This window comes from Capricornis sumatraensis, chromosome 6 (genome assembly GCF_032405125.1).
Source record: "Capricornis sumatraensis isolate serow.1 chromosome 6, serow.2, whole genome shotgun sequence".
Classification (NCBI taxonomy): Eukaryota; Metazoa; Chordata; class Mammalia; order Artiodactyla; family Bovidae; genus Capricornis; species Capricornis sumatraensis.
Genome location: NC_091074.1, coordinates 31207773 through 31230109, shown reverse-complemented (window position 1 = coordinate 31230109; position 22337 = coordinate 31207773). Strand labels below are relative to the sequence as shown.

General features: G+C 41.3%; 1 protein-coding gene and 2 pseudogenes across 2 annotated transcripts; 1 reads left to right on the top strand and 2 right to left on the bottom strand.

The window, feature by feature from the left end:
* Positions 1 to 1032: 1032 nt before the first annotated feature.
* Positions 1033 to 3845, bottom strand: LOC138081036 (DNA endonuclease RBBP8-like). Of its 2 annotated transcripts, XM_068974047.1 has the most exons (2): positions 1513 to 3845; positions 1033 to 1415 (listed from the first exon to the last, which is right to left on the bottom strand). In XM_068974047.1, exons 1-2 carry the CDS (start codon positions 3843 to 3845, stop codon positions 1169 to 1171), a joined length of 2580 nt encoding a protein of 859 aa, XP_068830148.1. In that variant the 3' UTR covers positions 1033 to 1168. The 2 variants fall into 2 exon arrangements, with proteins under 2 accessions (XP_068830148.1, XP_068830147.1); XM_068974046.1 differs by having other exon boundaries at positions 1033 to 3845.
* Positions 3846 to 13350: 9505 nt separating this feature from the next.
* Positions 13351 to 22337, bottom strand: part of LOC138080681 (interferon beta-2-like) — a 96774-nt pseudogene continuing 87787 nt past the window's right edge.
* Positions 17072 to 18796, top strand: LOC138081201 (interferon alpha-2-like; annotated as a pseudogene).

Genomic DNA, 22337 nt, shown 5'->3' with positions numbered 1-22337 from the left:
TTTCCAGGGGTGTTGAGAATCAGCAACTGCAAGAGCACATGATTTAATCCCTGTAGGTAGATGGCAAGTGCCAATGGAACGTGCTAGTTTGTACTTGACACGGCATGAGGCCAGGTTTCACATTTGCACTATTTGTTCAAATGAAGTTCTGGTAGGGGTTGAGGGGAACAAGGATTGTTCTTGTTTGCACACACTTCATTAAAATACAATCTGAACCAAATGCTTTTTGTCCAAGTTCAGCTTTGGGGAGAATGACAAGAATCTTTTAATTTTAATTTTAATCTTTTAAAAGAGTCTTTTAATTTTATGGCTGCAGTCACCATCCGTAGTAAGTTTGGACCCCAAGAAAATGAAATCTGACAGTGTTGCCACTTTTTCCCCATCTATTTGCCATGAAGAGATGGGACTGTGTGCCATGATCTCCTCTTTTTTTAATGTTGGTGTAACTATATATGTATACGTACAATTATTTTTTTTGGGGGGTCTGGTTTAGCTGTGCCTCAAATTGGTTCTCTAAAAAGGTGGTTAATAGGTCAAGAAAACAATAGATGTTATAGGGATTCTGTTTTTCGTGATGGCTGATGATTATCAAAATTTGAATTTTTGAAATTGCTTTTATAATGGAAAATTTATTTACTGAGATTGGCATATTCATTCCAAAAAATCCTCTCTGTTTTGTTTTCCATGGATACAATCTGAATTGTGATACACAGAATGAAATATTCTAAATACAAAAGAAATGTTTCAACAATTAGAACATTTAAATAGAATTTGAGACTACAACATTTCCATGTTAAACCTAATGCTTTTCTAAGTTAAAATTAATGAAACTCTATGTGAACTTTTTTTTTTTTTTTTTTCAGACTATAACAATTATATTTTCAAAATTGTAATTAGGTATTACCAAATAAAGTAATAAACAACTCTTAATTTAGAGTGCAAAATAAAAGCACCTTATTTTCAAGGTGCAAAAGCAAGAAAATACAACATAAACTTATCCACATTTTTAAATAGTTGTCTGTGTGATGAGTAAATGCCATTTAAAAACATTTTCAATAGAAAAATGATTTATAAACCAGTTTACAGAAGATCAAAAAAAATCAAGGTTTAACACCAACTTTAACTATAAATAACTAAAAAGAAAACTGTCCTCTCTTCTGTTTTTGCTTCAACATTTATGTCTTCTGCTCTTTGCCTTTTGGGGAAAACATTGCATTGTAAGGCTGCCGTCTTTTTGGACGAGGACAAGGATCAACGTCTTCTTTAATGTAACCTCTTTCCATACATGTCTGAGTAGAAGGAAAACCAACTTCCCAGAAATTCTCTGGTGTGTTGGGTGGAATGTAGCGAAATCGGTGTCTTGAGCAGGAAGCCAACTTCTTTTCTCTTTCTTCTGCTGGAAAATCTGCATAATAAATTTCACATTCCTTACATGTGTGTCCAAGCAATTTTCTTCTCTCTTCTTTTTTCCGAACCACCTCAATATGAGGAAAATTTTGTAATTCAGTCTCTCTTTCATCACCTTTAAAATATGGCTCCACAAATGCTTTCTGTTTGACTTTATCTTGTTTATCACCAGGAGTGTTTGTTTTTTTTGTAGTAGTTGACAATTCCTTCTCTTCATCTGCTGCCTGCGGGAAGCTCTCTGCCAAACAGGACTCATATTCTTCATGTGTCGTCCGATCAAACATATCTTCCAAGCTATCATTCATCTTTCTTTCTCCATTTGGACTCTCTTCTCCCTTCTGCTCTCGCTTCTTCAGTTTTAAGAGCATGGTTTCACTAACCAACGTACAGTCCATGTCCACTGTCTCTCCTGCTAATCCTGACTGACTGCCATCCTTTGTATCATCTACAGGAACATCCATTTTATACTGAGAAAGGTCTGCTCCTGGATCTATACTCCACTGGATATTTTCAAAGGATACATCTTGGTTGTTTTGTAGAGATTTTGTTTTAGCAATTCTACATGGATTTAACTGAAGAACTGATGCAACTTCACATGCTCCACGGACTGATCTGGTTTTCATCTTTATAGGCCCATGAGAACCAGCACCCTTTGTGTCATCAAAAAGATTCTCTGTCTCCAAACTTTCACGTGGACGAAGAGGGATTTTAAATACTGGGTTTTCTTCCTTTATTTGTAACAGTGTTTTATTATCTGTAGATTTACTCAAGGACTGCAAAAGGGACTCCTGTAAACAGGGTTCTTCCGGGGAGTCTTTGGTTAGTCCACAGCTCCCGCTCAAGGCCTTGTGGCTTGAGGAAGAGTCCCTTGGAATGGGCTTCAGAGCCTCATAGAGAGTCACTTGCCTAAATCTGATTTTAGAGTTCTCACTTCCTTGGCTTTTCTCTTGACGTTGGATAGCTGAAAATCGATCAGACAGATCCAGAGGTTTATCCATCACGTAGTCTCCATTCATGGAAGAATGACTATCCAGTGGAAAAGGAAAAGCATTTTCTTTATCAAAGGAGGCTTGGGGACAGATTACTTCATCTTCACTTTCTTCCTCAATTTTCTTCCTTTTGGTTCTGCCTCCCAGTGACTTCAGTGGTACCACATATTTATCTTTATCAGTATCTTTAATGTGATCAATACTATCCTGCTCACTTACAGGTTCACTTGTATTTTTATTTATAAGTATCTGCTTATTAGAAGATGACTGACTAGGGATCTTGTTCACTTCAGTCCCAAGAAGATGATGTGTGATAAGGGCTCCATCTTCAGATTTTGATCTAGGTTTCTCTGGTCCAGAAGCAGAAGTATTGCTGAGGGGCATGGTTTTCAGATGGGTTTTTTTCCCAGTCTCTAAAAGAGAAGGGGACAAACTTGTATTCAAACCTAAACTACTTTTCACGTTAGAGGGAGCTCCAAATACAGGAGATGATACCCGAGTAGTCAATTCTTCTTGAAGAGGAGTCTTTGAATCTGAAAACCTTAAATTATCTTCACTATTTCTTCTACATTCCTCAAAAGCTTGTTTTTTGTGATCTCCTTCCAGACAGTGGTAGAGCTCATCACCAAGAGGGCTCCGAGGGCCTCGAGATTCAGATTCTTCTTGAACACAAAGTCCAAGTGTTTCAGCAACTACTGTAGCTAAATTATCAGGAGGATAACTGCTTTTTCCATGTGGTTTAGCCACTGGAGCTTGACTCTGATCACAAGTGTCAGCCACTAGAATTTCACTTTCCTGAGGTTTATGTTGTGGATGAGCTGAAGACTTTGGTACTGTTCTCAATTCATGTGCACAGCCAGAGTGCTCCAGTTCAGCACGTGTTTGCTCTATATATCGGACACGGAGGTTCTCCTTTCTTCGTAGCCGATTAGTGCCAGAAAATGAAAAGGTTGTTATCGGTGAATCTGGAATAACATCTTCCTCAGATTCAAAATCAGTTGCTTTATGTGGTTGATCATTCTCAATTTTCTGCTGCAGCTGTTCAGAAAGCTTTTTATTTTCTTCCTGTAGAGTGTTCTTTTCATTCATAAGCTCTGTGATAAGTTTAAGATTCTGCTGCCGAATATTTTCAAACTCTTGTTGCTTCTTCCGCATATGTTCTTCAGTTACTGCACAGCGATCACATAATCCTGCTCTTAATCGATCTTCTAACACTTTAATGGTTTCATGAAGGACTTTCTGTTGCTCTCTCAGCTGTTGATTTTTGGTGAAGAATTCTTCTAGTCTTTGTGCATCTAAAATTCGTTCCTTTTTCAGTTTGGTTACTTTCACTTGTAAACCTTGTACTTCCTTATCATGATACTCCTTCAGTTTTGTCCAAAGATCCTTGAAATCATTAGATACATCTGCAGAACTAGGGCTTCCACAACTGCTTCCTGAGAGGTTCATCTTGCTTAATATGCTCCACGCTTCTACTGGTTAATGTTTCCTGACCTTTTCTGTTACATTATATAAGTCTGAAGTTGCCTTTAGCCAGTTGAAATATAGCTTACAAGACGGCCTCGAGATTCTCCAAAGCCCCCAGCTGGGCAGCAAACATGCTGTGAGACTGGAAAGTCTGAGACGGCCGTTTGCTCTTCTCCTCGCTCCCTGACTAACCTACCAAACTGCTATGTGAACTTTCAATTTAACAGATGAGATGGCACAAGTGGTAAAGAATCTGCCTGCCACTGCAGGAGACAGGTGATGCGGATTCCATCCTTAGGTTGGGAAGATCCCCTCTACAAGGAAATGACAACCCACTCCAGGATTCTTGCCAGAGGACCCTGAGTCAGAAACGACTGATGGACTAAACAACAACAACCCTGCAGAAAACCATAAAACTAGAGAAACACAAAGGAACGTTTATGTGTGATTTTAGATGTTCTTATGTTTCACATAAGAAAACAATATACCTCTTGGAGTTCACAAGTTATCAGTGGAAGTCTCAATGCTGACATGTTTCTACATTTAGTTAAAATATAACAATGAAAATGATTCAGTGTCTTATATGCGTAATAAAACTCAAAAAATGTATAATCCTACTTGGAAACCATGTTAGATCTGAAATACTGTCAAGAACATGAGAAAAGTAGTTTACCTTATTTTTTACATTGTACATCATTTGTGGCTCATCAAAAACAAATATATGAGTCAAGTATGTTTCATCAAGAAAAATAATAAAACAATAGAAAAATAATGAATTCACTATATGGAAGTGAAAATGGATAGGTTTAATGTATGAAATTGATACACGGGAAAAAATGATATGGTCATAAAATGTCCATGGCTAAGGATATAAAAATAGAGGAAAATGGCTAATGCATGTAATAATGAAAATCCATTTTTTCCCATTATTGAAAAAGAAGATGAATATGTGCGTCTAAGAACATACATTTCACGTTTCTAGAATCACTACTGTGAATGAGAATTGTTTTTTCTTCACTTCTGCATTTGCTGCTGCTGCTGCTGCTGCTAAGTCGCGTCAGTCGTGTCCGACTCTGTGTGACCCCATAGACAGCAGCCCACCAGGCTCCCCCATCCCTGGGATTCTCCAGGCAAGAACACTGGAGTGGGTTGCCATTTCCTTCTCCAATGCATGAAAGTGAAAAGTCAAAGTGAAGTCGCTCAGTCGTGGCTGACTCTTCTTGACCCCATGGACTGCAGCCTACCAGGCTCCTCCGTCCATGGGATTTTCCAGGCAAGAGTACTGGAGAGGGGTGCCATTGCCTTCTCCAAATTGGCAGGACAGCTAACCGTTCTTTGGTTTCTTATTTCCTGCTTTCTTCCCAGCTGGAGTTCAGAGGAAACCAATATAGCCAATCTCTAAGCTCAATATGGGATGGGGGAGCCTGGCTGGCTGCCGTCTATGGGTTCACACAGAGTCGGACACGACTGAAGCAACTTAGCAGCAGTAGCAAGCTCAATATGCCAGCAAAACTCAGCAGTGGCCACAGGACTGAAAAAGGTCAGTTTTCATTACAATCCCTAAGAAAGGCAATGCCAAAGAATGCTCAAACTACTGCACAATTGCATTCATCTTACACGCTAGTAAAGTAATGCTCAAAATTCTCCAAGCCAGGCTTCAACAATCCATGAACCGTGAACTTCCAGATGTTCGAGCTGGTTTCAGAAAAGACAGAGGAACCAGAGAATAAATTGCCAACATCCACTGGATCATCGAAAAAGCAAGAGAGTTCCAGAAAAAACATCTATTTCTGCTTTATTGACTATGCCATACCTTTGACTGTGTGGATCACAATAAACTGTGGAAAATTCTGAAAGAGATGGAAATACCAGACCACCTGACCTGCCTCTTGAGAAATCTGTATGCAGCTCAGGAAGCAACAGTTAGAACTGGACATGGAACAACAGACTGGCTCCAAATAGGAAAAGGAGTACGTCAAGTCTCTAAATTATCACCTTGCTCATTAAACTTATATACAGAGTACATCATGAGAAACACTGGGCCAGATGAAGCATAAGCTGGAATCAAGATTGCCGGGAGAAATATTAATAACCTCAGATATGAAGATAGCACCATCATTAAGGCAGAAAGTGAAGAACAAAATAGCCTCTTGAGAACCTGAAAGAAGAGAGTCAAAAAATTTGGCTTAAACCTCAACATTCAGAAAACTAAGATCATGGCATCCGGTCTCATCACTTCATGGCACATAGATGGAGAAACAGTGGAAACAGTGGCAGACTTTATATTTTGGGGCTCCAAAATCACTGCAGATGGTGACTGCAGCCATGGAATAAAAAGCTTACTCCTTGAAAGAAAAGTTATGACCAACCTAGACAGTATATTAAAGAGCAGAGAAATACTTTGCCAAAATGGTCCATCTAGTCAAAGCTATGGTTTTTCCAGTAGTCACGTATGAATGTCAGACCTGAACTATAAAGAAAGCTGAGTGCTGAAGAACTGATGCGCTTGCACTGTGGTGTTGGAGAAGATTCTTGAGAGTCCCTTGGACTGCAAGAAGATCCAACCAGTCCATCCTAAAGGAAATCAGTCGTGAATGTTCATTGGAAGGACTGATATTGAAGCTGAAACGCCAATACTTTGGCCACCTGATGTGAAGAGTTGACTTGTTTGAAAAGACCTTGACACTGGGAAACATTTATGGAGGGAGGAGAAGGAGACAACAGAAGATGAGATGGTTGGATGGCATCACCGACTCAATGGACATGAGTTTGCATAAACTCCGGGAGTTGGTGATGGACAGGGAAGCCTGGTGTGGTGCCGTCCATGGGGTTGCAAAGAGTCGGATATGACTGAGCTGAGGACTCAGTATTTGACTACAGCCCATAGGTGGAAGTGTAACTCCAGCTCATGTTTGTTCATGACGGCATCACTCACTAGTCCACCAAGACCACAAGCCTGAGGACCTAGAGCACAGACGGAGGTGCCGCAGATCCTCATTCTCTCAGTCCTGTAGCTTGCTCCTTGCTCTAGTCCAACGCTGGATAACGGATCCCTGAAGAAAGGCCATGAGAGACTTCCAGGAACAGGTGGAGAGCCTGGTGTGATGAAGGAAGCCCTGCCGCTAAACTCTGCTCTCAGACCTCACCTGGTTCACCTGCTTCCTTGGTTAAAGCTTGCGGGGTAGTTTTATGAGAGAGTCTATGTGACGCTGAGTGTAGATTTTCCCGTTGTTTCCTTAGTTGTACGTGTACCTGGATGCAGTCTCGATAGGAGTCTTGAAGAACAGGTCGGGAGACATGATGTCTAATGATGGCAACAGCATCATCATCACTCAAAAAGATTTTGACTCCCAGGACGAAAACGCCTTCAGAGCAAGATTACAAGCTAGATAAGAATATGAAACTCATTGCTATATTCTCATATGCTCCACCTTAAAGTGAGAATTGTTTCATTCAAATTGATTAGGGCCTTACTAACCACTGGACTCCAAAAATTTCCAATCATCATATTTAGAATACATGACACTCATTTTGCAAACTGCATCCAATTTCCATCATTCTAACAGCAACAAAATTAATGTGTTTTCATTTTCCTAAATGAACAACATGTTTTCCTTTAACTTTTAGACATTCCCCTGTGTTTACGCTTGAACATAGCTTCACATACATCTCTGTTCCTATCAAGTCTCTTGGGAGCATTTACTGTGTGGATTGAAAGCAACAGTCCTAGTAAGAACTAGAAGTGAATAGTCACATCAGTGGAAGTTACTTTAAAGGGTTTGTTATTATTTTGGCTGTGCCACGTGGCTTAAGAGGCATTAGTTCCCTGACTGGGGATTGAACCCAGGCCCACAGCAGTGAAAAATACTAAGTTCTAACCACTGAACAGCCAAGGAAGTCTCAAATTACTTCAAATTTTGCAGTTTTAGTTGTTCAGTTCTTCATTCAAAGATTCAGAGAAACTCTACATTGCTTTAACATTATATATTTACTAAAAGAAATGACTGTTGGAGAACTGAATGGAGTATGGCAAGGGTCAAAAACCATGTAAAAGTCATGTTAAAAGTAAGGCATAAATCCAATACATTTGAGACCCAAACTGATAAATGTTAACATAATTTTAAAAATTAATATAATCTGCTAAAACATAAAAGGTTCTATTGATTGATCTAATACATAAACTCCATTATTACTTGGAAGAGGAAGAAAAACCTAAAATCAAATAATACTAAATACTTAATAGCAAAAGAAAGGCAACACAGAAGGGGGCCAATACAGAGCAAGAAAGTATCATGCAGGAAATAATTAAAGGTGGTAATGTTAATATCAACGAGATCTTTGTCATTGATATCAATATTCATACACTTGAGAATTCCAGAAATAAACACATGAGAAAGAAATTATTCTTCATGAGAAAGAAGTTCAATATACCTAAGAAACACATTGAATCTATAATTAAATTTTTAAAATGCTTGAGCTAAATTTCAAGTGGTATAAAACAATGAGTAAAAGATATAACATTATATAGCAATATGAACAGAAACACGGGAGCACTGAAGTTTCCCCTCAATGCTGTGCTTGTGAGCTGAGTTGCTTCAGTTGTGTCTGACTCTTTCGGACTCTGTGGACCATAGGTGCCAGGCTCTTCTGTCCATGGGATTCTCCAGGCAAGAATACTGGAGTGGGTTGCCATGCCCTCCTCCAGGGGATCGTCCTGACCCAGGCATCAAACTGGTGTCTCCTCTTGTCTCCTGAATTGGCAGGCAAGCTCTCTACCATTAGCTCCCCCTGGGAAGCCCAGGACAATGCTACTAGTTTCTTAAAAACCATATATAAAGTAGTAAAGAGAAGAACTGAAACTATGATTTACAGGACGAATTTCGTGATTAACATTCTTGGGCCCTTAATCTACAATAGGAAATATAACTTGATTCAAATATCTATAAACCATCCATGAACATTATCATACATTAGACTCCACAGAATATATCCATAATTCCTCCAGGGGAAAAATATTTGTATAAGTTGTGTGCCCAGATCACAATGCCTGCAATTAATGTTAATATTATTTTAAAGCATCATTTCAAGATGTATCATCCTGATAAATTATGTCAAGTCAAAATTAAACCATAGAATTAGAAATTTTGAAACTCATGGATATTAAATCACTACTCTTCAAATTTTCAGAAGCAAAGATACACACTGAGATGAATTCATATCCTGGAAACATGAATTGAAAATAGATTGGCCTCATTCATTAAAGTCAACAAGAATGTTCATATACATTAATAGAAATAGTATAAGAAAATATCTGTCAAATGCCCACTTCTGAGTGACTGTGATTTGTCTGTCATTCTCTAGAGTAAAACTTGATTTTATCAAGAGAGTGGTTCAGTTCAGTTCAGAAGCTCAGTCGTGTCTGACTCTTTGCGACCCTATGAATCGCAGCACACCAGGACTCTCTCTCCATCACCAACTCCCGGAGTTCACCCAAACTCATGTGCATCAGGTTGGTGATGCCATCGAGCCATCTCATCCTCTGTCATCCCCTTCTCCTGCCCCCAATCCCTCCCAGCATCAGAGGCTTTTCCAATGAGTCAACAGTTCGCATGAGGTGTCAAAGTACTGGAGTTTCAGCTTTAGCATCATTCCTTTCAAAGAAATCCCAGAGCTGATCTCCTTCAGAATGGACTGGTTGGATCACCTTGCAGTTCAAGGGACTCTCAAGAGTCTTCTCCAACACCACAGTTCAAAAGCATCAATTCTTTGTCGCTCAGCCTTCTTCACAGTCCAACTCTCACATCCATGCATGACCAGAGCCTTGACTAGATGGACCTTAGTCAGCAAAGTAATGTCTCTGCTTTTGAATATACTATCTGGGTTGGTCATAACTCTTCTACCAAGGAGTAAGCGTCTTTTAATTTCATGGCTGCAATCACCATCTGCAGTGATTTTGGAGCCCCCCAAAATAAAGTCTGACACTGTTTCCACTGTTTCCCATTTATTTCCCATGAAGTGATGGGACCAGATGCCATGATCTTCGTTTTCTGAATGTTGAGCTTTAAGCCAACTTTTTCACTCTCCTCTTTCACTTTCATCAAGAGGCTTTTTAGTTCCTCTTCACTTTCTGCCATAAGGGTGGTGTCATCTGCATATCTGAGGTTATTGAGAGTTCTCCCGGCAATCTTGATTCCAGCTTGTGTTTCTTCCAGTCCAGTGTTCCTCATGATGTACTCTGCATAGAAGTTAAATAAGCAGGGTGACAATATACAGCCTTGACGTACTCCTTTTCCTATTTGGAACCAGTCTGTTGTTCCATGTCCAGTTCTAACTGTTGATTCCTGAGCTGCATACAGATTTCTCAAGAGGCAGGTCAGGTGGTCTGGTATTCCCATCTCTTTCAGAATTTTCCACAGTTTATTGTGATCCACACAATCAAAGGCTTTGGCATAGTCAATAAAGCAGACATAGATGTTTTTCTGGAACTCTCTTGCTTTTTCTATGATCCATCAGATGTTGCCAATTTGATCTCTGGTTCCTCTGCCTTTTCTAAAACCAGCTTGAACATCAGAAAGTTCACAGTTCACGTATTGCTGAAGACTGGCTTGGAGAATTTTGAGCATTACTTTACTAGCGTGTGAGATGAGTGCAATTGTGCGGTAGTTTGAGCATTCTTTGGCATACCTTTCTTTGGGATTGGAATGAAAACTGACCTTTTCCAGTCCTGTGGCCACTGCTGAGTTTTCCAAATTTGCTAGCATATTGAGTGCAGCACTTTCACAGCATCATCTTTCAGGATTTGAAACAGCTGAACTGGAATTCCATCACCTCCACTAGCTTTGTTCATAGTGATGCTTTCTAAAGCCCACTTGACTTCACATTCCAGGATGTCTGGCACTAGATTAGTGATCACATCATCATGATTATCTGGGTCGTGAAGATCTTTTTTGTACAGTTCTTCTATGTATTCTTGCCACTTCTTCTTAATATCTTCTGCTTCTGTTAGGTCCATACCATTTCTGTCCTTTATCAAGCCCATCTTCGCATGAAATGTTCCCTTGGTATCTCTAATTTTCTTAAAGAGTTCTCTAGTCTTTCCCATTCTGTTCTTTTCCTCTGTTTCTTTGCACTGATCACTGAAGAAGGCTTTCTTATCTCTTCTTGCTATTCTCTGGAACTCTGCATTCAGATGCGTATATCTTTCCTTTCCTCCTTTGCTTTTCGCCTCTCTTCTTTTCACAGCTATTTGTAAGGCCTCCCCAGACAGCCATTTTGCTTTTTTGCATTTCTTTTCCATGGGGATGGTCTTGATCCCTGTCTCCTATACAATGTCACCAACCTCATTCCATAGTTCATCAGGCACTCTATCTATCAGATCTAGGCCCTTAAATCTATTTCTCACTTCCACTGTATAATCATAAGGGATTTGATTTAGGACATACCTGAATGGTCTAGCGGTTTGCCCTACTTTCTTCAATTTAAGTCTGAATTTGGTAATAAGGAGTTCATGATCTGAGCCACAGTCAGCTCCTGGTCTTGTTTTTGTTAACTTGTATAGAGCTTCTCCATCTTTGGCTGCAAAGAATATAATCAGTCTGATTTCGGTGTTGACCATCTGGTGATGTCCATGTGTAGAGTCTTCTCCTGTGTTGTTGCAAGAGGGTGTTTGCTATGACCAGTGCATTTTCTTGGCAAAACTCGGTTAGTCTTTGCCCTGCTTCATTCCGCATTCCAAGGCCAAATTTGCTTGTTACTCCAGGCGTCTCTTGCCTTCCTACTTTTGCATTCCAGTCCCCTATAATGAAAACTACATCTTTTTTGGATGTTAGTTCTAAAAGTCTTGTAGGTCTTCATAAAACCGTTCAACTTCAGTTTCTTCAGCGTTACTGGTTGGGGCATAGACTTGGATAACTGTGATATTGTATGGTTTGCCTTAGAGACAATGGAGTGGTAGTTTAGCTCGTAACTCAAATAATCATCATCCAAGGGCTTCTCCTGAGAACAGTCACCATGCACGCAGCGGACATGCTTGCCACACAACATGTCAACAAGACTACAATGGAGGGATTTTTCAAATGTGTACTCCAAAGTGAAGGTTTCATAAAATTCATCATCTTGCTGTTTCACTAGGGATCTTCTTACGTGAAACTGTCCTTTTTTCAAACTTCAAGTATATTATACGTAAGAACAGGACAATCACTAGGCACTGAGGTGCCCCTGCTTTGATCCACACCACAGCACTGGAGTCTTACCCAGCGCTGCATCTGTGCCACCAAGAGAAGTTGTTCCTGTGGTGAAAAAGACAGATAAGATCTTGATATCACTATAATAATTATTGTACCTCATGAATCCCTGTAGAGTGTCCTGGGGATCTGCAGGGGCCCACAGACCACACTTTGGGAACTGCTGGTTTCAGGAATTTCCCTGCATCTGCTTTGGTCCCAGTGGCTCTGTAGCTTTAAATTCGCAAGTAATTTCCTTGGTTCCTAAGATAAAATCTAACATCATTCAAGAGTCTATCGCTGGGCCCTTTTCAATGTCTCCAGGGCCATGCCATGCTACCCACTGCAGGCATCAGTACAGTCTACCGACTCCGGTCTTGTTCTTGCCTTTAAAGCACCGGAGCCATTCCTGCTGCAGGGACACTCCACGTGCTGTGCTTTGTTGTGTATTATTGTTTTCTTATTTTGCTCTTCATGAGTTACTTGACAAATTCATGCTCATTCTTCAAGTCTCATACTTCGGATTACTTCCCTGGGGAGACAGCTGGTGCTGCTGCTGCTAAGTGGCTTAAACGTGGTCTAAATGAGCTTCCCAGGATACTCATTGCCATCAGTATCTGATACTTCTTCTGTGTAGCCCAGGGCCCAGATGTAAATACCTAATTATCTTATGCCTACTTCTTTCACGGCAGTGTCCTTGCTCCAGTGTGAGCTCTGTGAGGTCAGGGCCTCTGCCTCTCACACTTAAGACTCTCTGCACAAGGCCCGGAGATAAAGGAACGAGCTGCTCAGCACCTTCTCTATGTCGCTTCACAGCATTCGGCCTCTGGGAAGAGATCCAAAAGGGAGAGGAGGAAACATGTCTTCAGATAATGTCATGAGTAAATAAAAGGTACATTTTATTAAAGAAAATTATATATATATTCTTATGGAGTAAATTGGAGAAGGAAATGGCAACCCACTCCAGTATTCCTGCCTAGAGAATCCTGTGGACAGTGGAGCCTGCTGGGCTGCTGTCCATAGTGTTGCAGAGTCGGACACGACTGAAGCGACTTAGCATGCATAGCACGCATGCATGTAATAAACAGAACATAGAAATGCAAGTGCCATGAAAATAAATTAATTAAGATAAATAAATGAGTTACACTCATACAAAAACATGTTATTCCATAAGATTCAGCCACAGGGCATCAGATATATTTCCTCTAATTCTAAAAGCAGCTGGTATTGATATTCTCAACATTAATGCCAATATCAATTGTCACTCAAACTCTTTCATCGCTGAGGCAGAAATCAGAGTTTTGGAAATGACTGAACCTTGAAGTGTCTGAGCTAGGACACGAGTCACTGAGGATCAGGTTCCTTCTAACTTCCTGAGTTTTCTTAGGAACTTGTTGACACAGAAAGCAACTCGTGATTTCCACTCTGACAGTTTCCCAGGCGCAGTCGCTGTATCCCTTCTCTTGCAGGTAGACACGGATGCCCTGGAAGTACCTCTTCACGGCCAGGGTGGGGCCCGTCCTTCCCAGGGCAGAGTCTTCCTCTCCCGTCACCTGCCCCAGGCAGGCGTCCAGGTCGTCCAGCTGCTGATGGAGTCCAGTGTGGAGCTGCTCCAGGAGGGTGGTGTCCCAGGCAGCAGAGGAGCGCTCTGTGTGGAAGAGGTTGAAGCTCTGCTGGAGCATCTCGTGGAGCACAGAGATGGCCTGGGCCTCCTGGAGCTGGCCGCCACTCACCTGCTCCTGAGGGAATCTGAAGTCTTTCCTGTACCCCAGACAGGAAAGAGAGAGATTGCATTTATTTGATCCAAATGTGAAGGTCTCCTGCTTTTCCAAGTCAAGGCTCTGAGGCAGTTCATGGACTCAGAGGATGAGATGGGGTTACAGACGAGCATCATGAGTGTCATCACTGAGGAGATGAAGAGCCACTGGTCAATTCCACAAGGAAGCAATTCCGGTTGAGATGAGCGATTGTGAGCTTTGTTTCATCTTCATTTCATCTAAGGATCTTCTGTTGTGTGCCTCTTAAATAAGAAGTCCAAAATTTTCACATTCTGAGTCTACCCAGATTCATGAACTACCTCATTTTGGGCTTGCCTTTCACTTCAAGAGCCTGGAAATCTGTCATGAGTTTCCACTCTTCTGTATCCTTACGTTGAAGTAAAATGTATTCTTTAAAAAAGTAGACGTTCTAAGTCAATGGAATGCTTATCATCTCAGTAACTTTGAACTAGTGATATATTAAGAGTTATTGGATCTTTCTTCCTGATGCTAAGATCAACTTTTAGGGAAACATTGTTAGACTCTTTTTCAAATCTTTTTTTGCTTCCTCTGCATATTCCTCTTGAAAGACTTGATCAGATGTGAAAAATATCTGAGCTTTACATGCACCGATCTCACCTTATTCTCTGCAGCAGAGAGTTTAATTTGCCAATTTTGGTTTTATTTGCTCTCCATAACTGAGAAAATTACTAAACATTTATTAGGTGCCAATCACTATGCTGAGCTTGTTACAGAGGTCAAGTGGCTCTGCTTGCAGCAGGGTAAATCAGTGAATCCAAGACGAGGTGTTGGGATCAGAAAGGACTTCATTCCGGAAGTGGCTGAGTGAGAAGATGAAAGGCCAGTGCCTCAAAATAACCATCTTGTGGGAGTCCTGGATGTCAGATTCTCTTTTGAATGAAAGATGGGGGAGGTGAGGAAACAAAGGAAAAGGACTTTTTATTTCCTGAAAATATCTCCTAGAATAGCCAGCAAGCTTCAGGTAGGAGGAAGTGTTAGTTGCACTTCCTTGTAGTCATTTCATAGGTGGTGTGAAATGGAATATCTCATGTGATGTCAACAAACAAAGATGTCATATCTATCTGTGATTCTGGCCTTCTCAAATGTGAATTTCTGGGACAAAAATAATGAAGTCACAGAAGCAAATCCAGTGTAAATTCAAAATTAACCCTTCCTGGTTAGAAACTAAGCTTAGACCAAGATGATGAATCCTCCAAAGTCACTCTCATGAAAATAAAGTGTAACCACCACTCCTGTCCAAGTGTTCAAGCGGTTAGAATGTGCCTTCTTAGCCCAGGCCATTTTCCTTGCCACGTCCAGGCAACCCGTGTTTTCCTTAGGTACTTTTATACAGTTTTCATATTGCTGCCTCTTCTTTGTCATTTGTATTTCAGTTTGTAAAAGCTGTGCCAATGATCCTGTAATCTTCTCTATTTCCATTTTGAGGCTTATTGCAAAAATAGGAACAGAAAACGTAATTGAATGGAACAGTTAATGTATTTCCTCCGTGATTTTTCAAGAAATCAAAACTTTCCACTCATTCAACATTCCTAGACAGTAAAAGTAAGCAGTGAATGAAGAAGTAATGCACAAAGGTCAAGAGAATGTAAATGATGTAATTGAAAAAACTAGTGACATCTCTGTCCAAATGACAAAATCTCACTTAACTGCACAAACAGGGATGCAGAGCTCTACAGATGACAGATTTCAGAGCAGCTTATGTGACACTGTTCAGCTGCAGACAGAGCCAAGGAGGGTGGCAGGCTCTTAGGCACAGTGTTACCTAAAAGGGTAGAGGACCGCTCTGCTAACTCCCAGTATCTATTTATTTATCTTTATTTGTCTGTTCACATTTCTCACTCTTCATGGAGGTTATTGGATTCTGAGGATATAGATCTATTAACTCACCCTGAAAAGAGACTGGGGTACAGACTGCACAGTCACCCTATTCATGTGTGAGAGGTCAGCTGTTTCCTAGAAGCTACTAGATGTAGTGTTTGGACAGCACATCATGTTCAGGGAGAGATGAGATTAGATGTGATAATGTTGACCAGTGAGCTGAGCATTAAGGGAAGGCAGGCAGGTCATCTCAGGGAAATTCTATCCAGTTTCCATAGATGGATGTGTGAATTTTCTGCCTCGTGGGAACAGTTAACAGATACTGAATGCTTATATGTCCAAGCATTGTCAGAAGTATGTTACGTCCTACAATCTTCAGAAAAATCCAGTGAAACTTCTGTGATGATCAGTTCCATTTAAGAGGAGAAACCGTAGTGCCGCAAGTCACACAGGCAGTGCAGGCTGGAGCTGTGACATCAACCCAGGGATCTTGCCCCATGTCCACTGTCTCATGCACTGGACCGAGCTGTCTGCTCTGACAAGGTGCTTCCTATTTTAGAGGAACACTTAGTAAGGTCGTCCTTTCCAGCTCCTATTCTTCATTGTCACAAAAGTGCCATTTGCTCATTCCAGGGACGATATAATCATTAGACAACGGCTGAGTACGCAGTTCCCTTTGCACCTGATAACGTCCAATCCTGTTTTGTTGAGCTCTACAGAGGAGCCTGGCCAGCTATGGCAACTAAACAACAACTCTGAGAGTCTCTGCTTCCACCTCAGATAATATTTTGAGAAATTATCCAGAAAGGTAAAAAATCCATTTAAATTTACTTTTACTATCTTTGTTTTCAGAAGATTCTCATTTTCTGAAACAGTCTTCAAATACTAGGTCTACTACAAACTTTGGTGTGGATAGTTCTCTAAGAACTACTCCTGGGACAGAGCTGAAGCTCCAATACTTTGGCCGCCTGATGGGAAGAGCCCACTCACTGGAAAAGACCCTGATGCTGGGAAAGATTGAGGACAGGACGAGAAGGGATCATCAGAGGATGAGATGATTTGATCGGATTGGATCAACTCAATGAACATGAATTTTAGCAAACTCTGAGAGATAGACGACAAGGAAGCCTGGCGCGCTGTAGTCCATGGGATCAAAGAGAGTTGGACATGCCTTAGTGACGAACGACAATGGGACAGAGACCCCTCTGTGCACTTCCTCTGGGACAGACACCTTCCTGGATGCTCCACTTGTGCCATTACTGCCTTTAGGGAGCTTACAATCTCTCAGGGCAGTCAAATGTTACATAATTAGAGGGATTACTTAATTACAACTGTATGTTATGTAGCTAAAGGAGAATGCTTAAGGTTAATGAAGAATAATGTGGAGGCTGAAGAGTATAGTGGTCAAGTACCACTTATGCAGTTAATCCTGTTAGCACGTAAAGTAATCTCTCTGAGTTTTCAGTTTCCTTATTTGCAAACTGGAGAAGGCAATGGCAACCCACTCCAGTACTCTTGCTTGGAAAATCCCAGGGACGGGGGAGCCTGGTGGGCTGCTGTCTACGGGGTCACACAGAGTCGGACACGACTGAAGCGACTTAGCAGCAGTAGCAGCAGTATATGCAAACATGTCAATAATTATAGTAATTATCTCATAGGGAAGCTCTGAAGATTAATTCATGTTTATTAAAAACACTTTGCTGAGAGGCTGCATGTAAAAATTTCTGTCATTAAGATTATTAAAAATTATCTGTACCTTACAGAATTGGTAAAGACATGCATTACAAGGATTGAATGTAATTGCAACCTCAGTATCCCTGAGTGCATGGTAGATTGTCACTTCCCGGTGAAATATTTAAGGAGATGAGATTATTTGCACTATCACACAATGACTGAAGCAAAGTATCCTGTGAAATACTGTAGTGCTAGAGGAGAAAGAGAAATAAACACAGGCAAACATGAATTTTTTAGGACAACCAGCACCTTAAAAAGTACCTTGTGGATTATAGTTGAAAAATAACTCATTTTTAATAAATGATATCAGTGATATTGTTTCCCTATAATGTCTCCAGGGAGCTTAAGGCCTACTTAGGTGATATCATAAAGGTACATATACAAATGAAATTTTTTAAAGAAGGGGGAAAGGGAAAATGAGGAAAAAATGAGAAAAATCAAAAGCTTCTCTTATAAGCTATTTTCATACTGAACATTTCTTGGTGACCTGGAAAAGCCACCTTCTGTATGAATATTTCTCCCTTCTCTGACTTTGATTAGACTCTTCTCCCAAGACGGCTGTGTAGCTATCAACCACAGCGGCACACATTTGATATCCCCTACCTAGGCACTCATGGCAAAAATTAGCACGTCCATTGATTTCATTACAAAGAGTAGAAAAAGAAAGGAAAGGGGAAAATGTGGAAAAAAACAGAAAATGAAAGTTTCTCTACTCACTCTTTAAGAGCCACCCATCACCCCAAGCCCTCAGAACTGGCCTAGACCTCCCCTGCAGGCGGTCCTGCAAGCCCCCAGCATCCCAGTGGCCCTCCCCGTCTCTGTGCTGTGGGCCCTGGTGATGCTCTGCTCCAGCCCCACGTGCTCCCTGGGCTGTGAGCTGCCTGCCAGCCACGGCGATCTGGAAAGCTTCACACGCTGGAGTCAGATGGAGAGAATGCCCATTGTGTCCTGTCTGAGGGACAGGACTGACTTCAGATTTCCTCAGACCCTGGTGCACGGGACCAGGCTTGAGAAGACAGAAGCCACAGCTGTTGTGCACGAGTTGCTCCAGCAGACCTTCCAGCTCTTCAGCACCACGGGCTCTTCTGCAGGTCGGGATGAGAACCTCCTGGACAGATTCCTCGTGGGACTTGATCAGCAGCTGGAGGACCTGGACACGTGCCTGAGGGAGGGAAGGATGCCAGAACAGTCACCTCTAGGGAGTGAGAACTCCAGATTGGCTGTGAAGAGTTACTTCCAGTGAATCAGTGTGTATCTCAAAGAGAAAGAATATAGCCGCTGTGCCTGGGAGGTTGTCAGCGTGGAAATCAGAAGGTGCTTGGTCTTTGCCAACAAACTCATCGGAAAACTCAGGGAATAAAGAAGGCGTTGAATCTGAAAACAGTTCATCTGGTCAACTAAATGGCTATTTTCTAAGACTCGAAGTGAAACCTTTAACTCTATTTTTGTGTCAGATGATATACGAGTAATAGCTAATATATGGGATTATTTAAACGTATGTTAAAGGTTTTGTTACCATAACTTTTCAAAACAGATTTAAGAATCCATTTTCCATATCTTAAAAGTTGTAACATTTGTTTATTTAATTATCAGAAATATTTAGGCTGTTCATAGAGTTTAAATCTTTATCATTCATAAGATACCTGCTTTGTACTATATTTTGTACAAGACTACTCTTGTTTTTCAGTAGAGAAAATGAAAGTAACTTGAAAAAAAAATTTTGACTTGCACACACCTTTGAATAAAACCTAACTCAAAGCCTGATCCTATAAGATAAACCTATACTGAATTCACCTTAATAAAGAGGGAACGGGGTTACCCACCCTGGGTCATAGAAGGAACAATGGACAATTTGAAGGGGGATTGAGTGTGTTTCTTGAGACACAGACTAGAGGTGGGAGTGAGATGTGTGGACAAAAGCCCAGGTCATGGACTCAGGTGCCTGCCTGGGGCCTGTAATAACCAGAGCGCCTTCAGGGATTAGTGGAGAACCACATACATCATGCGAGGAAGGCACTGGCGACCCACTCCAGTACTTGTGCCTGGAGAATCCCAGCGACGCGGGAGCCTGGTGGGCTGCCATCTATGGAGTAGCACACAGTCGGACACGACTGAAGCGACTTAGCAGCAGCAGCAGCAGCACATACATCATGGGAGGTCAATCTGCATCTGTGGAGTCTAGGATCCTGGAGTAGGATGAGGAAGGGAGAGGAAGTTTTCTACACTTGGCCATTCCTGAGAAAAGAGTCTTCCTGAACTCTTCAAATGGAGGCACAACGAACAAGGCAGGCTGGGGACTGCAGAGACAGCTAAGAGAGGCCATGTGGAACCAGTAGCTGCCATGATAAATGTGACTCTAAGGAAGTAAAAGGGTTTCTCAAGCTTATTTATATATACTAAACACACATGTCATTGCTAAACTTTTAAATAATTCATTCAAAGGAGTGCCTACCCTTGACTTCTAGGAGGATGCACCCGAATCCTATACTGTTAACAATTTAATGTGTATCCTTCTAGACATTTTTTATGTAGTTAATAAATCTATACATATGGACAAACTAATGTATATCACTAATGTATATTAATATCCATTTTTCATATACTTCAGGTTCTCATTTATTTATATTTTCTTTCAAAAGGTGTTTGTGATTTTTCTTCATTAGTACATAAAAATAGATTGCCTAGGTATAAATTGCTGCATTATGTCTTAACTGCAAAACTAAGATAATCATAAAAGCTTATCTTGATGTGTGCTAAGATTAATTGCCTTAATTAATAGCACATTCTCAGAATGGTACCAGACACTTCCCAAATGCTCCTTACATATTAACTGTTTTATTTGAATCTGGTTAGAAGATTATTTCCTGAGGTTCTGGGTCTGTGGTCAGGAAGATGAGGCAGTTCCCAGAGAGCTGTTCAGAGACACATTCCTGCAGCTCAACCACCACACAGTGAGGGGAGAAATAGCCATTTACTGGGATGACGAGGCCAAGCAGGTGGCAACAATACCTAGAGTTGTAGACGGAAACATTCCTGTGTGGCACACAGGCCAGCTGTCTACAAGGACTCGACCCCACCCTCAATGGATTCTTGGTTCTTCTGGACTTTAGGAGCTCAGAGAATCAGTCAGGAAGACAGGCATCTGGCAGGCAGTCAGGAGGATCCTCTGCTTTGAGCACTCAGCTGAGCCAGGAGGCCAGGCCAGAGGGGATTCCCAGGCTGGATCCTGAAATCCCTTTTGGCACCTTGCATTGTTTCCTTTTCACTTGTTACATCAACTCCCTTGCTATTGCCTTCTGGGGTTCATGATGTAATCTCTGATGATGTAACAAAACTCAAGGCACTTGTTGTTTTGAGTATGTAGATGGCTTTGTTTTGGGCTGTTTCATTTTAAGGAAGATTCAGAAACTGCCTCAGAGACAGGAAACTAACCCAGAACCCACACAGTGGGACTTGCTCACGTGTCAGCAGAGGGGGGCCTCTAAGGCTTGTTCAGCAGCTGCAGCCAATGTGTTGTCCCTTTTAACCATTTCTCAACCTTGCGTTAGCCTGACTCACTGCATTCGTGATAGTGATCCTGAGAATTAAAGTCCAGCTCAGAGAACGGCCTGGAATCTGAAGTAAATGCAGGCTTGATGCAGACGGGCATGTTCTGGAAGGGCCAGTCTGAGTGTCCAGCAGCAGCGGGTCCTGGCAAGAAACAGTGAAAACAAGGCCTGCGCTGCTCCTGCCTGTTCCTGGGCCATCGACCCTCTGATGGGAGCATTCTGAGAGTGACAGGGGTGCAGAGTGTGGGATCTTCTGGTTGGGTATGTTCTGGAGCAGTTAGAAGAGCTAGGCAGAGAGGCCTTCAGCCAAGTACCTAGTTTCCTCTGCATCCTGAAGTCAGCTAGAAAAAATCACGCAAGGCCTGTGACAAGATGTCCAGGGTGTGAGAAAGGCAACAGAGAAGACTGCAACCAGGAGCACTTAGATCTCTCTGCATGCTGTCCCTCTCCACACCAGGTGGGAGGCCTGAGGAGGGGCTCTGGGCCCACCAGCTGTTGGCTGTGAGCACAGGGCAACCCCAGCACAGTCAGCCTCAGGTGCTGAGAGAGGGCGAGAGCGAGGCCGCAGCTGGAAGGTGGGAAGACACGCTCTTCCCTAACATGGAGACAGACTTTCCATCGTGGTCCTGAAGCTTCACAGGAGCTCTCTAGGTTGCTGAGCAAAATGTCTCCAGTTTAGGTTGGCCTATTTTTACGTGTTGTATACATTTATACAAACGGTTTCTGTTTTCTTTTGAACTGAGTTTCTCTTACTCACCACTATGTTTGTGCATTTATTGTGCTTCTTACATCTTGTTATTAAAAACCCTATTAGAAGCATAGACAACAATTAATTTATTTATGCCATTTTAAGGGATTTTATGTCATTTGGTGTTTAGTACTGTTATTAATACTGCTGGTATAAATATTCTTTTCTCATATCCTGATGCATATCCACTTGATTTTTTTCCCAGGGTGATTGCTGGAGTTACTAGATCATAGGCTATGCATATTTCAACTATGGTACAAAATGTTTTTAAAGTACAAATTTATATACCAAATAGCAGTTGCTCTATATGAACATCACCTTTGACATTTTCAATCCTTTAAAATTTCTATATGCAGACAATATACATTAATTTAAAAATTTGAGAATCCAACCAATTACATTTAGCTATAGCATTTGTAAAGTCAGCCAGATTGAAAACCAAAATTATTTTGTTATGTGTTTGTGTATGAAAATGGAAGGAAAACCCAGTCAATTAAAAACTAGAAATGTACTGAAAAAACTTTCATTCATTCTTGCAATAACAGTAAATAATAAATATGTTGGGGAAAAAACCTGAAAAAGAACATGAAGAATATATAATCAAG

Bases quoted from the DNA above. Each gene is read 5' to 3' on its own strand.
- LOC138081036 (XM_068974046.1), bottom strand. From the start codon at position 3,845: ATGAACCTCTCAGGAAGCAGTTGTGGAAGCCCTAGTTCTGCAGATGTA.